The following is a 12,310-nucleotide window of genomic DNA, read 5'->3' on the forward strand; positions in this document are numbered from 1 at the left end:
TCCCCACTCCGGCGGGGCGGTGAGAAAGCGGGCGGCCGAGGTTCTCGCCGGCTGAGGAACCAACTCTGCACCATATTTCCAAGGGGGTGAACAAAATCTTTGGCAATACCCGCTGACTGCTGCCGAATCGGGGTGCAGGCACGCAGGCAGCTCCAGCTCAAATGAATTTGGGTGCCACCAGGAAAAGGTCCCGCATCATTCCTGTGCCTTCCCTCCGGCCTGCAGCTTCTTAACGTGCACTGTAAAGATACACACGTGTGCGGGGATGGAGAGGGAACGTGGCCAAAGGAGGCAGAGTCAAATCCAACCCAGAGCTGCGCAGAGGAAGTTTTTCCCAAGTTTAAAACAGTATCAAAAATCACTAGAAAAATACAGACCTGCCCTTTGTCAGAAGGAAAAGACCCAGAGTTCAGCAAACTGCCAAGTTTTTCATTTTTAAATTTCCGCTGGCGTGCTGGAGGCAGCTGCTTTCTGCAGCCTCTCGGCATCCCAGCAAGTAAAACGCTCTGCGCCATCCCTGCCGCGGGAGCCAGCCCAGCACCGGAGCCCCGGGTCCACGCTGGCAAATCTTCCCAGGTAGACATCCGTGTGGTCTAAGCTCGGCAGGATCCGCCACGTCATCAGCTACGCAGAGTGCGACCAAGTCATACGAGAAACAGGTATTTAAAAAAAAAAATATTATACTTGAAGCGTGAATCGTTAGCTGACTCACAGAAATATGAAACTCACTTAAGGGACGAATTAGAGCTATTAGAATACAGAGGTAATTACTCATGCGAACAATGCCCTTCTCAACTCTTTAATGATTACACAAATTAGTGCATAAAATTATGTTAATAGCCCTACAACTGTTGCATATACACGCAGCCCTCCGGTTGGGAGGGGATGAGCGGCAGGCCGAGCCAGAACCCTCTCGCTGCCTGGGACGGGGCTGAGCGAGGGCCAGGCGAAGCTGCAGCCCGTCCCGCGGCTCTGCCGGGCTCCGTGCCCGTCCCACGGCTCTGCCGGAGTGAGACCAAGTGCTGCGAGGAGCAGACAGCGCGGGTGGGTACGTCAGGCTCTGCAGTCTGACTCACTCGCCTTCTTCAGGCGTGCGGGAGAGGGATTTTAGGGAACATTTGTTACACAGGGAACTTCCTGGAATCCTGATTTTTTCTAAAAATTCAGCTTTCTATTTGAAATAGCTTCAGGATAAACTGCTCTTCACTGTGCAGGTGCAGGGAGGATTATTTTGCACTCGGCATAGTGGACTCTTACCAGAGCTGTAGCTATTTTTAGCCAATCTAGAAATTACTATAATTTTGCTGTACAGCTAAAAACTATCTGCTGTTATCAGGAGTAAGAAATCTCGAGCCATGACTAACACGAACAGATCAATGAATGAGTCTGCTGTTCTAAAGCAGAAGTTTCTGTTCAAAAAAAACCCAAAACAAACAACAAAAAAACCCCAAACTGTGGTTTCGAGGAGAAACCACAAGTTTTCTAACCATTTCTATTTCAGCGCTAATGTTAGGTTTATTAAGTACTCCGCTATCAGTATGATGTGCAATTAAGGACAGATTCCCTCCCTCCCCGCTGCACTTCCCAAACTGTTTGCACAATGAAGGCAGTATCACGCTCTGCTGCCGACGGGCAGCTGCGCCGGCGAGGGCAGGACAGAGGGGCCACGCAGCCCCGGGGCAGACAATTGCCCTCAGTTGTACCAACAAAGCGGCACTATCGGAAGCTCAGGACCATCTGAAAAGGCAGATTCCCCGTGCACGAATGGTGGAGAGCTGCTCCAGCGCCGGCGGGTTGAAAGCACGGTGGCACCGGGGAGGTAACGCTGCGGCAGCCAAGGGCGGCTACCTGCCCGCTTCCACCGGCCGAGAAACCCACCTGCCTCTGTGCTTGCGATGGACAACAAAATTCATTAGGAGAGGGGGTTAAGTTTGGCTGGCCCCTCCGCTTTAACAAAGGTGTTTCCATCTTCCAGTTACTACCCCTTTCCATCTTCTTCGGAGCCAACGGACTCTTGAAAATGTTGAGTTTTGGGAAGAACACGTTCTTAAAAAAAAAGACGCTTGGTGCCTTGGTTTTGGTCTGTTAAAAGCCTAGAAAATACATTCCCGGAACAAGCGCTGGCAGAACAGCCAACATGGTCTGCCTGCATGCCTTCCAGCAGAACCTGTTTCCACTAATGTATGTAAGACATTAAAATAAACTGAAGTTAGTTTTACCCAACGGCCACAGCGGGGTGAGCGGATGACTCGGACGGTCCGTGCCTGGAAGCCAACATTCCCCGTGAGGGAAGTTAAGCCAGCACTGACTCAGGTTCATTTTCATCCTCAACCCGAGAAGCCAAAGGGGGAAATGGCGGCAACAGGGGTCCCGGGGCCAGGACTGGCAGGAGTGACTGCTCCCAACACCCGGCTCACTCCTACCCATCGCAGCAACAAAGTTAATGAACCCACAGAGGCCCACTGTAATTAAAAACTGAGAGTACGTCAGAAGGCACAGATTGCTCCACTTAACTTTTCCTAGTGCTATCAAAGCTGGTTTATAGTACGTTTCTGAGATACTAATTTAATTTCTCTCCTTGTAAAGTCCATTATGTCAGTCAGAGAGCGTGATACTCGCCCTGAAGACGGTGAGCCATGCCGGCTGCTGCGGATCAGAACCAGAAATTAATAAACAAGGCACTTGGGGAAAGCCTTGGTTCACCCAGTGAAGTGGGCCTTCCCGCCCCATCAACTGCACGTCCAGCTGTTAACAGTATGATGACAGGAAAGATTTTACAGGAAAAAAGGTCTAGAGGCATGAAACGCACCAGAGCTCTGCACCGCCAAGACTTTTACTACAGGACCTCAAAGCGCTTTACGAACACCAGGGCTGAAGAGCGTCATGAGGTGCACGCCGGCTGGTACACACGGGAGAACAAAGGGAACGGGCCGGCCGCAGCACGCGCGATGCTGGGGCAGATGCACAGCACCAGGAACACGGACCAGCCGGTTGTCTGCTGTGGTGACCCGACCTCTCTCCCCTCGGTGTGGAAAGCCAAAATGAGAGAAAGAACTTCAGGACTGCTCCGTTGCCTTCCATTTTCCAAGTGAAACGAAAACGCAGCTTTTCTACTTAACAGGGAGGATCAGCAGCCTTCTTGCAGAGGTACGATGCTCACCAGGTCTTCAAGAACTCAAGGTCGGGAGCTTTGCACCAAGGTGACACGGTCCACGAATCCCAACGCGGAGAAACACTGGGGTTCCCACCGCCGCTTCGGCAGAGCTCAGTGCCCTCCCGCGCTCCCCCCCTGGGGAGGAACGGCCTCTCCGCGGGGTGATGTTTACTACGCTGCAAACCACTTTGAGATAATCTCCGAAGCAAACAACCCGTCAAGTATTTCCCACTCGCATAGTTCAGCTGCACAAAACAGACCCGAGAGCTGAAGCATCATCGACCCTGTCTGTGCACATCCCTCACCTGCCAGCTCCAGGACCACGCTCGACATTTTTAAAGCCTTCCTGCACCTCTAACATTACAGGTTGTACAGGTACTTCCGTACCTTGAAATCACCTGAACCACCCCTTAAATTAGTGCTCCAGCATGTTAATTAGCTCCTCATGAACTTGCTTAGAACCACTGGCTCTGCCTGGACTCCGCGGATCAGAACCCAGACTCTTGTGTTTCAAAGAGGGGACTGTGACCCCTTCGTCTGCTGGGCTCCCAGCCTCCTTCGCTCTTCTTCCCCCACAAAGTTCACTTTCTTTCCAAACCCTACGCAGCCAGAGAGCAAACCTCTCCAAATACCACTTCAGTTCAGTCAAACCAAACTCTTCGGGTTTCCTTTTGTGAAAGAAAACGTCTCACTTCCCTGAGCACACTCATAACCTTTGCTTTAAAACTGCTCCCGTTCTACCTTTCTTGAACGCAGGTGGCAGAACTGATCAATGCGCAGAAGCGTTTGGGGTTTTTTGGGCCAAACTTCCCCGTGCTTCAACAGCACGTACCAATGCGCCGTCAAGCATGCGCTGCCTGCTCCGCTCGTTTCCCACACCCCAACAAACGAACTTCTCCCTTCACACCCCACCGTCGCGCTCCCGCAACTCACCCTGCTCATCCCTACAGCTCTTCTCTTCTTCCCACCCGGCATCGTCCCACGGCCACTCGAGCATCTAAGTCTGCTCTGTGCATGACATAGCTTTCACCTCCCCCCCAAATACAGTGCTTTGCTATCAGGATTTCATCATTTTTGGAAAAAAAGTACATCTTGTATATGCACCTTTAGCAATACGGTATTCTGCAGGGGAACAACATTCTGTAACAAACCACCATCTCCGTCACCACACACAGCATCCTTCATGGTTTTACACATGCCAGCGTGCCACGCTTAAAACCCAAATCTGCTAATCCTGCCCCAAACACAAATCCCACCTTACAATAAAGCAATCTTCCTGCCCTGCTCCATACGGGATGCTACAGTTCCCTGCCATACAGAAGCAACCTACAGCCATCCATTTCTGAAAAGCAAAGCGTACATTATTTACACACGTACCCTGCTGTGATGGGTTGACCCTGGCTGGAGGCCAGGTGCCCACCAAAGCCGCTCTGCCACCCCCCTCCTCAGCTGGGCAGGGGAGAGAAAATATAACGAAAGACTCATGCGTCGAGATAAGGGCAGGGAGAGATTACTCAGCAATTACCATCACGGGCAAAACAGACTCAACTTGGGGAAATTAGTTTCATTTATTACCAATCAAATCAGAGTAGGATAATGAGAAATAAAACTAAATCTTAAAATGCCTTCCCCCCACCCCTCCCTTCTTCCCAGGCTTGACTCCCAAATTCTCTACCTCCTCCCCCCAGCAGCACAGGGGGACGGAGAATGGGAGTTGGGGTCAGTTTGCCACACGTTGTCTCTGCTGCTCCTTCCTCCTCAGGGGGAGGACGCCTCACTCCTCCCCTGCTCCAGCGTGGGGTCCCTCCCACGGGAGACAGTCCTTCCCGCAGGCTGCAGTCCTTCAGGCACAGACTGCTCCAGTGTGGGTCCCCCATGGTGGCAGGGGGGGCAGCAAACCTGCTCCAGCGTGGGCTCCTCTCTCCACAGTTCCGCAGGTCCTGCCAGGAGCCTGCTCCAGCGCGGGGTTCCCACGGGGTCACAGCCTCCTTCGGGAACCCACCTGCTCCGGCGTGGGGTCCTCCATGGGCTGCAGGTGGAGATCTGCTCCACCGTGGACCTCCATGGACTGCAGGGGGACAGCCTGCCTCACCGTGGTCTTCACCACGGGCTGCAGGGGAATCTCTGCTCCGGCGCCTGGAGCATCTCCTCCCCCTCCTTCTTCACTGACCTGGGGGTCTGCAGGGCTGTTTCTCTCACGTTCTCACTCCTCTCTCTGGCTGCAGTTGCACAGTTTTTTTTCCTCCCTTCTTAAATACATTATCCCAGAGGCGCTACCACCATCACCGATGGGCTCAGCCTTGGCCAGCAGCAGGTCCATCTTGGAACCGGCTGGCATTGGCTTTGTTGGACACAGGGGAAGCTTCTAGCAGCTTCTCACAGCAGGCACCCCTGTAGCCCCCCCACTATCAGAATCTTGACACACAAACCCAACACACCAACTTAAACATTAACCTGATCACCACCGGCTCTGCACTCACTAGGACAGTCCTACGAGCCGGCAATTACGCTGTGCAGGAAGAAACACCCTTCTCCGTGCTGACGCTTTGCTCTTTAATTCATTGTAAATTAAACACAAATATAACCACTGATTTTTCATCAGACAACCAAAGGAATATTCACGTACTTCCGATTAAGCTACAAGAATATTCAACCCCAGTAAGGTGCCGTGTTTCCAGCCAGGCCGCAAGCTGCGATCGCCACAGGGTTGCGATTACCCCACGCCTACACCAGCAGCAACGGCTCAGCCATCGCACTCGGTGCAATTACCTGCCGCTAATAACCTGGCTCCTCCATAACCCGCATGGTTACTCGCCTGCTGGGCGCTGCCTCCAGCCCACCAGCGCTCAAGGACTGCAGGCACCAGGAGGGTTTACACACACCCGTTCTACCTGAGGATTGGGGGGGGGCACCGAGCCCGATTAATCTCACATTTTCCCTTTGTGATCTCTTCAGAAGAGTTATCGTTAGCAACAACATTAATATTAAAGCATCCTCTTTTAAGCAGTGAGAATTCTTTCTTTTCCCCTTTTCACCTACTCATATAATAAATTCCACCCATTTCCCAGGGAACTGATCCTTTATTCAGGAGAAGCTCAAACATCAACGCTTCCTGCGAAACACTGCATCTCTGTTGAACACAAAAGCCTTTTGTCTGAAAACTTGCGATTTAACAATGCTACAGTGGCAAGCAAAGACTAAGACTCTTGGCAACAAATGATGACAACCATGCATGTTTTTTTTAAAAATTTTATTTGTCAAAGAAAAAAAGGCAATAGCCAATTGAAAACCTACTCAATCTTTAACTCCAATTTTTGTCTTTAAATTTAGAGAAATGACTTATTTACTTTTTTTTTTTAAACAAACCCCCCTTTTTCCCCTTTAATGTTTACCATCTACTCGTGCTGAATCCTTCCAAGGAGATTGCTCCAGCGTACCTCTCCAGGTCCTTGCTTTGCTCCTTTTACCAAAAAAATGAAAAACTCCATCGTGCATCTTAAGGGCTCCAATCGTCAAAAATAGGAAAAAAAATCTTTGGAATAGCCAATTGAGTTGAATAAAAAAAAATCCACACGAATGCGGTTTGGTTGGGGCAGGAATCCACTCCTATGTTCCTGGTAATTTGATCCCGCTCCATGAATCCTTGTAATTCAGCCTCCCTATCCTATCCACATTATGATTTGAATCCAATGATCCAGCTCCAAGGATTGGGATCCAGTGAGCCCTCTCCAATCCAAACCTTTATAACCAGCAAAACCAAAAAAGAGGAGGCAAAAAGTTAGATACTGTAATGAAAAAATAGGATTCTGGGGAATGATCAGTTATGTTTGCCATCAATTAATACAGATGTACATTAATAACTATCAATTCCCCAAAACAAACTTTTGAATGGTGATGCTCAGATAATTTTTAGAAATATTAATTACTACTTGGAGGAAACATTGTAATATTTACAATATGTCAACTGAAAATGCCAACATACTCATTGCTCGTACGATGGTGTGCTACCGGTTTTGTGGTTGCAAAAAATGTTCATGAAACTGGAAAAGCTTACTGCTAAAGCTATCCACCTACTGTATGTCTGAACTATAGCTAGCACTCCCAGCTGGAAGGTAACAGAATTAACTAACCAGAGTTTTCAAACATATCGGTGAGTCAATTAGTCTGAGGGGGCAGGGCTGAGACTTAAGAAATTACTCCCAACTAGGTTTTCTATTTTTGCTTTCATTCTGATACTTAAAAAAAATGAAATAGCAACGCTGTATCAGTCACACAGAGGACATGCAGATTTTAGCAGTATTGATATTATACTCTGATTTAAAGATACCCTTGATCTACTACAAGTGTACAAATACTACATAACATTAACACTTGTAACCAAATGCTGCATGACAAAGTAAACCGATACTCCCACCCCCGTCCCACTTTATTCCTTTAAAAAACTAGAATGAAATAGAGAATTACAAAAGCAAGTATTTAGCCACAATTGCCCCCCCCAAAAAGTTTTAAAGAAAAGAGCAATTGTAGTCTGCGGTAACTAGAACATGCCTGAAGTGACACGTAGGTGCACGTACTCAATTAACCTGTCTCTCAGTATAAGGTCAATACTGCCAAGTTCATCTGTGACAATAGCACTTGGAGTCATACCATTGCCTCCATTATTGATCTGATCCTCCTCAATCCTCCTTTTGACAATCCTAAAATGATTGACATGTGCTCCACAATCCTTTAATCCAAAGCATTCTTAATCCATCTCTTCAGATATGTCTACAGAAAGACACACGAAAAGGCAAGATAAAATATAAGATCCCCCAGAAGAGACAAGTTAGCCACAAACATCCCAACATCCCCAGCTCGTATAAACCATAGCTGAACACTGAGACATTTACACAGCAATACCACAGTTCGAAGAATGTTGGTATTTAACTAGAACTAAATTGAAACAATCCTGACTGACATCAATTAAAATACAATTTACCAAAGACATGAGGGGAATGTTGATGTTAAGGAGCAAATACTCACTAGGGATTTTACACAAGAATGCAATTCAACACTTCAGCCAATTTGAATAAAACAGTTTGAATTTAAAAAAAAAAAACGAAAGACTGTACTAAGTAAAGGAAAACTGTGTACAACATGGGGTTCTACAAAAAGATCAGAGCTAGTGATCATTTATGTACGAGATCGGGATCTGCTGTGGCGGGGAGAGTAGCGTGGAGATCCTCTGCTTCTTCTTGGGGAATAACTGCGGCTTCTGCTGTTGCTTCGACTACGGCTTCTGCTACGACTACGGCTGCGTGACCGAGATCTTCCATAGCTTGGACTTCTTGGGCCATCAACTTTAACACGGATGTAGGCAGTTTCTCCCTATTGAATAGACAGAACTTTCGATTGAAAAGTCTAGGCTTTAGGGCCATTTTTTTAGGCATGCTGACAGACTGAAGATATCGTTTACTACAGCACGGAAATAGACATCAAAGCTTTAAAGTCTATCTCCTGACAAACTGACCACAGACTTACTTAGCTGCTTCGTATATCAACAATGAACACCACACATTCCTTACCTTCAAATCCTACTGTTAAGCCCCTTGTATCCAATTCTGGCCAAAGAAAGTAAGTATGAAACCTACCTCATGAGATCTAAATTTAGTGTTATCCAGTTTTCGCACAGCGTAGGTCATATCTTCCTTCCGCACAAACTCCACGACACCAGTGCCATCTCGGAAAACATCAGCATAACATACATCACCTGCTTCACGCATGTGATCCTTTAAATCCTGCCAACTTCCACTTGGAGGCAGCCCTATATAAAAAGCAAGGCATCGCTTTAAAACCCGGCTGTATTCTCGCCTCCTGTAGTTCACAGCGTCAGCTTGCAGTAAACAAAAGAGGCTATTTAGCAAGCAGACGGGCTGCCTCGAGGAGCTGTTCGCATCCTACGGACAGCATTCCTCCCAGGCTACGCGAGGCGATGGCTTTTTAAGAAACTTGGAGCTGCATCACCCCTCGCCGGGATGCTTGCCCGCAGGACCCCGGGGGAGCGTTTGGGTTAAGAAAAAAAACAAACCAAAACAATGACTCACCCGAGACGATCACTCTGTACTCCGAGCGCCGGGACGGGGGGCCGTACCTGCCCCGGGGGGCTCCACCCCCTCCGCCACCTCCGCCGCCTCTACCGGTGCCCCGGCCGCTCCGAGGGAACTCCACGCGGAGGCGATACCCATCGTAATCGTAGCCGTCCCGCCCGTAGACGGCGTCCTCCGCGTCCCTGCGGGACGGGACGGGGCGGTGAGCGCGGCCGGCCGTCCGCCCGCTTCCCCCCCCCCCACGCCGCGCCCTGCCCACGCACCGCCTCCCCGCCTTTGTTCCCGCTTCCCGCCGGCCCCACCCCGCTGCCCGCCGCCCCCCCCCTCCCTCTCTCCCTCCCTCCCTTCCCCGGGCCCGCCACCCGCAACGGTGCGTGGGCCCGTTACTGCGGCCTGAGGCGGGAGGGGGCCGGTGCTATACTGGGGGGGGGGGGTGGGAGGCAGCTCCCGGGCGGCTGCCCCCACCTCAGGCCCGGGGCTTGGGGGGACGGGACACGCACACGGAAAAGACACAGGCCGCGGCGGGGCCCGAGCCCCCCCCCTCCACACACACTCCACTCCCAGGGGAGCGCCCGCGGGTGGTGGGGTCTCACCTGGGGTCCTCAAACTCGACGAAGGCGAAAGGCGGGCCCCCGCGGCGGTTCTTGAGGTCGATGTCGCGGATGGCCCCGTACTTGTAGAAGACGTCCTCGATGTCCTTGGTGCGGATGTCGGGGGGCAGGTTCCCCACGTAGATGCGGCAGTCGTTGTTGCCGGCTGGGCCGCGGATCACGCCCCCTCCGGACATGGCAAGGTCAGCAATGGCTGCGGCGGTGCAGGGCCGGAGCGCGGAGAGCGGGCGGGCGAGCGGGCGCGGGGCCGAGACCGGGCAGACAGAGGAGCGCACACGCCGCCTCCCCCAACAACCGCTTACAAAATGGCGACCGCGGCTCCCCTCGCGGTCCTACTGCGCGCAGCGATTTCACCCCGGGACGCAGCACCGCCCGCGCTAGCGCCCAAAGAGCCGCCGCCCGCGTCTCCCGCCGCGCCCTCGCTCCTCCCTCCTGCGCATGCGCGGCCTCGGAGGAAAGTAGTCCCTTCTTTCTTGCCCCTTGGCCGCGACCACCCGAGAAGCCGAACTCCGTGACTGGCGGCGCAGCTCCCGGGTGCGGCGAGCTCGGTTCTGCCTCGGAAAGGCCCCGCCGCCGGCGGAGGGAGGAAAGAACGTGATTCCCCGGCCGTGGTTTTGACGGCGGAGGGCCATTTGGCGTCACATCCGGTGCAGCGTCCGCGCCAAGAAGACCCGGCCGGGGCAGGGGAGGGTGTATCCCACAATGCATCGCGGTGGCGGCGGGGGGGGGGGAGCTTGGCGCCAAGGCGCGGGGTGTGTCCCAGAATGCACTGCGGCGGGCGGGCCGTGTGCAGCGGCTGTGGCGGAGGACGGGCGGGGTGGGATGGCGGCGGTGCCGGTCGCTCTGCCGCTGCGGGCAGAAGGGCTGCGGCCCGGGGCTGGGCCGCGGTCACGGCTCTGTCACGTTGTGGTGTGCCCAGGGGGGAGCGGGGAAAAGGGCTCTTCCCGCTCCCCAGGCGGGGGGGAGGGTCGAGGGTAGGATGGAGGCGAGCTGGGACCGGCTCGGCCACGCTGAGGTAAAATGGCTGCCCTGAGGGCACAGGGAGCTGAATTCAGGCCCAGGTCCACTGCTCGGCCATGCAAGCATCCTGCTTACGTATCCCCTTCAGCAGAGCATTAAAGTTAAGGTTAGGGCTGTTGAGTATTGTTGGGGTTTTTTTTCCCCTAACGCTGTGCTGTCCCATTCCTGAATGCTGTGTCGTGGTTCTTGGGGGCTCTTGCATCAGACTGATCTCCTGGTCTGCTCTGGAAGGACACTCAAATTTACTTTGCAAGGCAGAGCACGATGACTTTGGGCAGAATAAACCTTAAGAATGTACTTGACTTCATTTTCTGTCTTCGTAAGTTAATAAGAGGAATAAAAAAGCATTTGAGGTTGAGGCAAAGTCACATCTCAAGTGGACGTGTTTATGAAAACGTCTCCTGAGGGCTATGTGCTCCTGCAGAAGCGCATGCTTTATGGTGCGTCTTCAGAGGTTTAATGTAGAGTTACATGAGAAATGTGTACAAAAGAGGGCAGAAAAGGATTTCCTGGGGAAGAAGCAAGAAAGTGGTGTACAACTATGTTCAGAAATTATAATTTAAATAAAGTCAGTTTGAAACACCAGTGTAGTCGTCTAGTTTGTCACGAAGCCCTAGAAGATGTGTTAAGGCAGAAAATGTAACTTCAGATGAACAAAGCGCTTTAGTGTGCCCCAAACCCTTGGAGCACAGCAGCTCTGCCCTGGCGCGTCCCACCTCGTCCTAACCCAACGCGACTCGTGCCTTGCTGCTTGGAGTTCAGGTCGCAAATTGGTTTTGAAATGAGATTTTTTTCGTATGATCCACAAGATAGAACAGATGTGGGACGGATACTTCTAAAAATGTTGGAAATAGTTGTACTTTTGCAATCTGAATCTCTCTCATTTATCCCTTGTTATCTTTTGTATCGGCACAAGCGAGTCCACGTGGTGCCAGAAAGGTTGAGTCACTGTAACCACCGTGATGGGGTTAAAGTAACTGAGTGTGTAGAAAACCCTTTAGGCTCCTGAGTTAATTAAGGGATTTTGAAAAATGTGTCATGCCTCTAGTAGAGTCTGTCATGCATACTTCATTTTTCATGTGTTAATTAAAAATGCATATTCCTCTAGAAAAACAGCAATCCCGATGACTTACAGTTAGAAAAATATTTTCAGTATAACGTCATAACGTGTCTGACTGTTACAAATGCCTTTCATTTTTCTCTCATGTAGGTTAAAGTACAGTACCGTGCTCTGCTCTAGTGATTTTTAACATTGGTAATATCTATGTTAGATTGCTAGTGGTTTAAGTAAAGACTGCTATTAATCACTGAAAGATGTTATGAGAAAGCCAATCTTCAGAAGTGGTGGTTTGCAAAGTATAAACTACCGAGTATCTAGGGATTTTCTACATCTTGAAGAGAGTATGATGGTTTCACAAGTCTGTCTGTAGAGGAACACA

General features: G+C 50.9%; 1 protein-coding gene across 2 annotated transcripts; it reads right to left on the reverse strand.

Moving 5' to 3' along the window:
- Positions 1 to 6,387: 6,387 nt before the first annotated feature.
- On the reverse strand, positions 6,388 to 10,220 carry SRSF1 (serine and arginine rich splicing factor 1). Of its 2 annotated transcripts, XR_008237539.1 has the most exons (6): positions 9,834 to 10,216; positions 9,238 to 9,422; positions 8,785 to 8,957; positions 8,335 to 8,521; positions 7,802 to 7,921; positions 6,388 to 6,893 (listed from the first exon to the last, which is right to left on the reverse strand). XR_008237539.1 is itself a non-coding variant. In XM_052803946.1 (5 exons), exons 1-5 carry the CDS (start codon positions 10,025 to 10,027, stop codon positions 7,899 to 7,901), a joined length of 762 nt encoding a protein of 253 aa, XP_052659906.1. In that variant the 5' UTR covers positions 10,028 to 10,220; the 3' UTR covers positions 6,388 to 7,898. The 2 variants fall into 2 exon arrangements, 1 of the variants encoding a protein (XP_052659906.1); XM_052803946.1 differs by having other exon boundaries at positions 6,388 to 7,921; positions 9,834 to 10,220.
- Between the last annotated feature and the right edge of the window lie 2,090 nt (positions 10,221 to 12,310).

Source organism: Harpia harpyja, chromosome 12 (assembly GCF_026419915.1).
Source record: "Harpia harpyja isolate bHarHar1 chromosome 12, bHarHar1 primary haplotype, whole genome shotgun sequence".
Taxonomy (NCBI): domain Eukaryota; kingdom Metazoa; phylum Chordata; class Aves; order Accipitriformes; family Accipitridae; genus Harpia; species Harpia harpyja.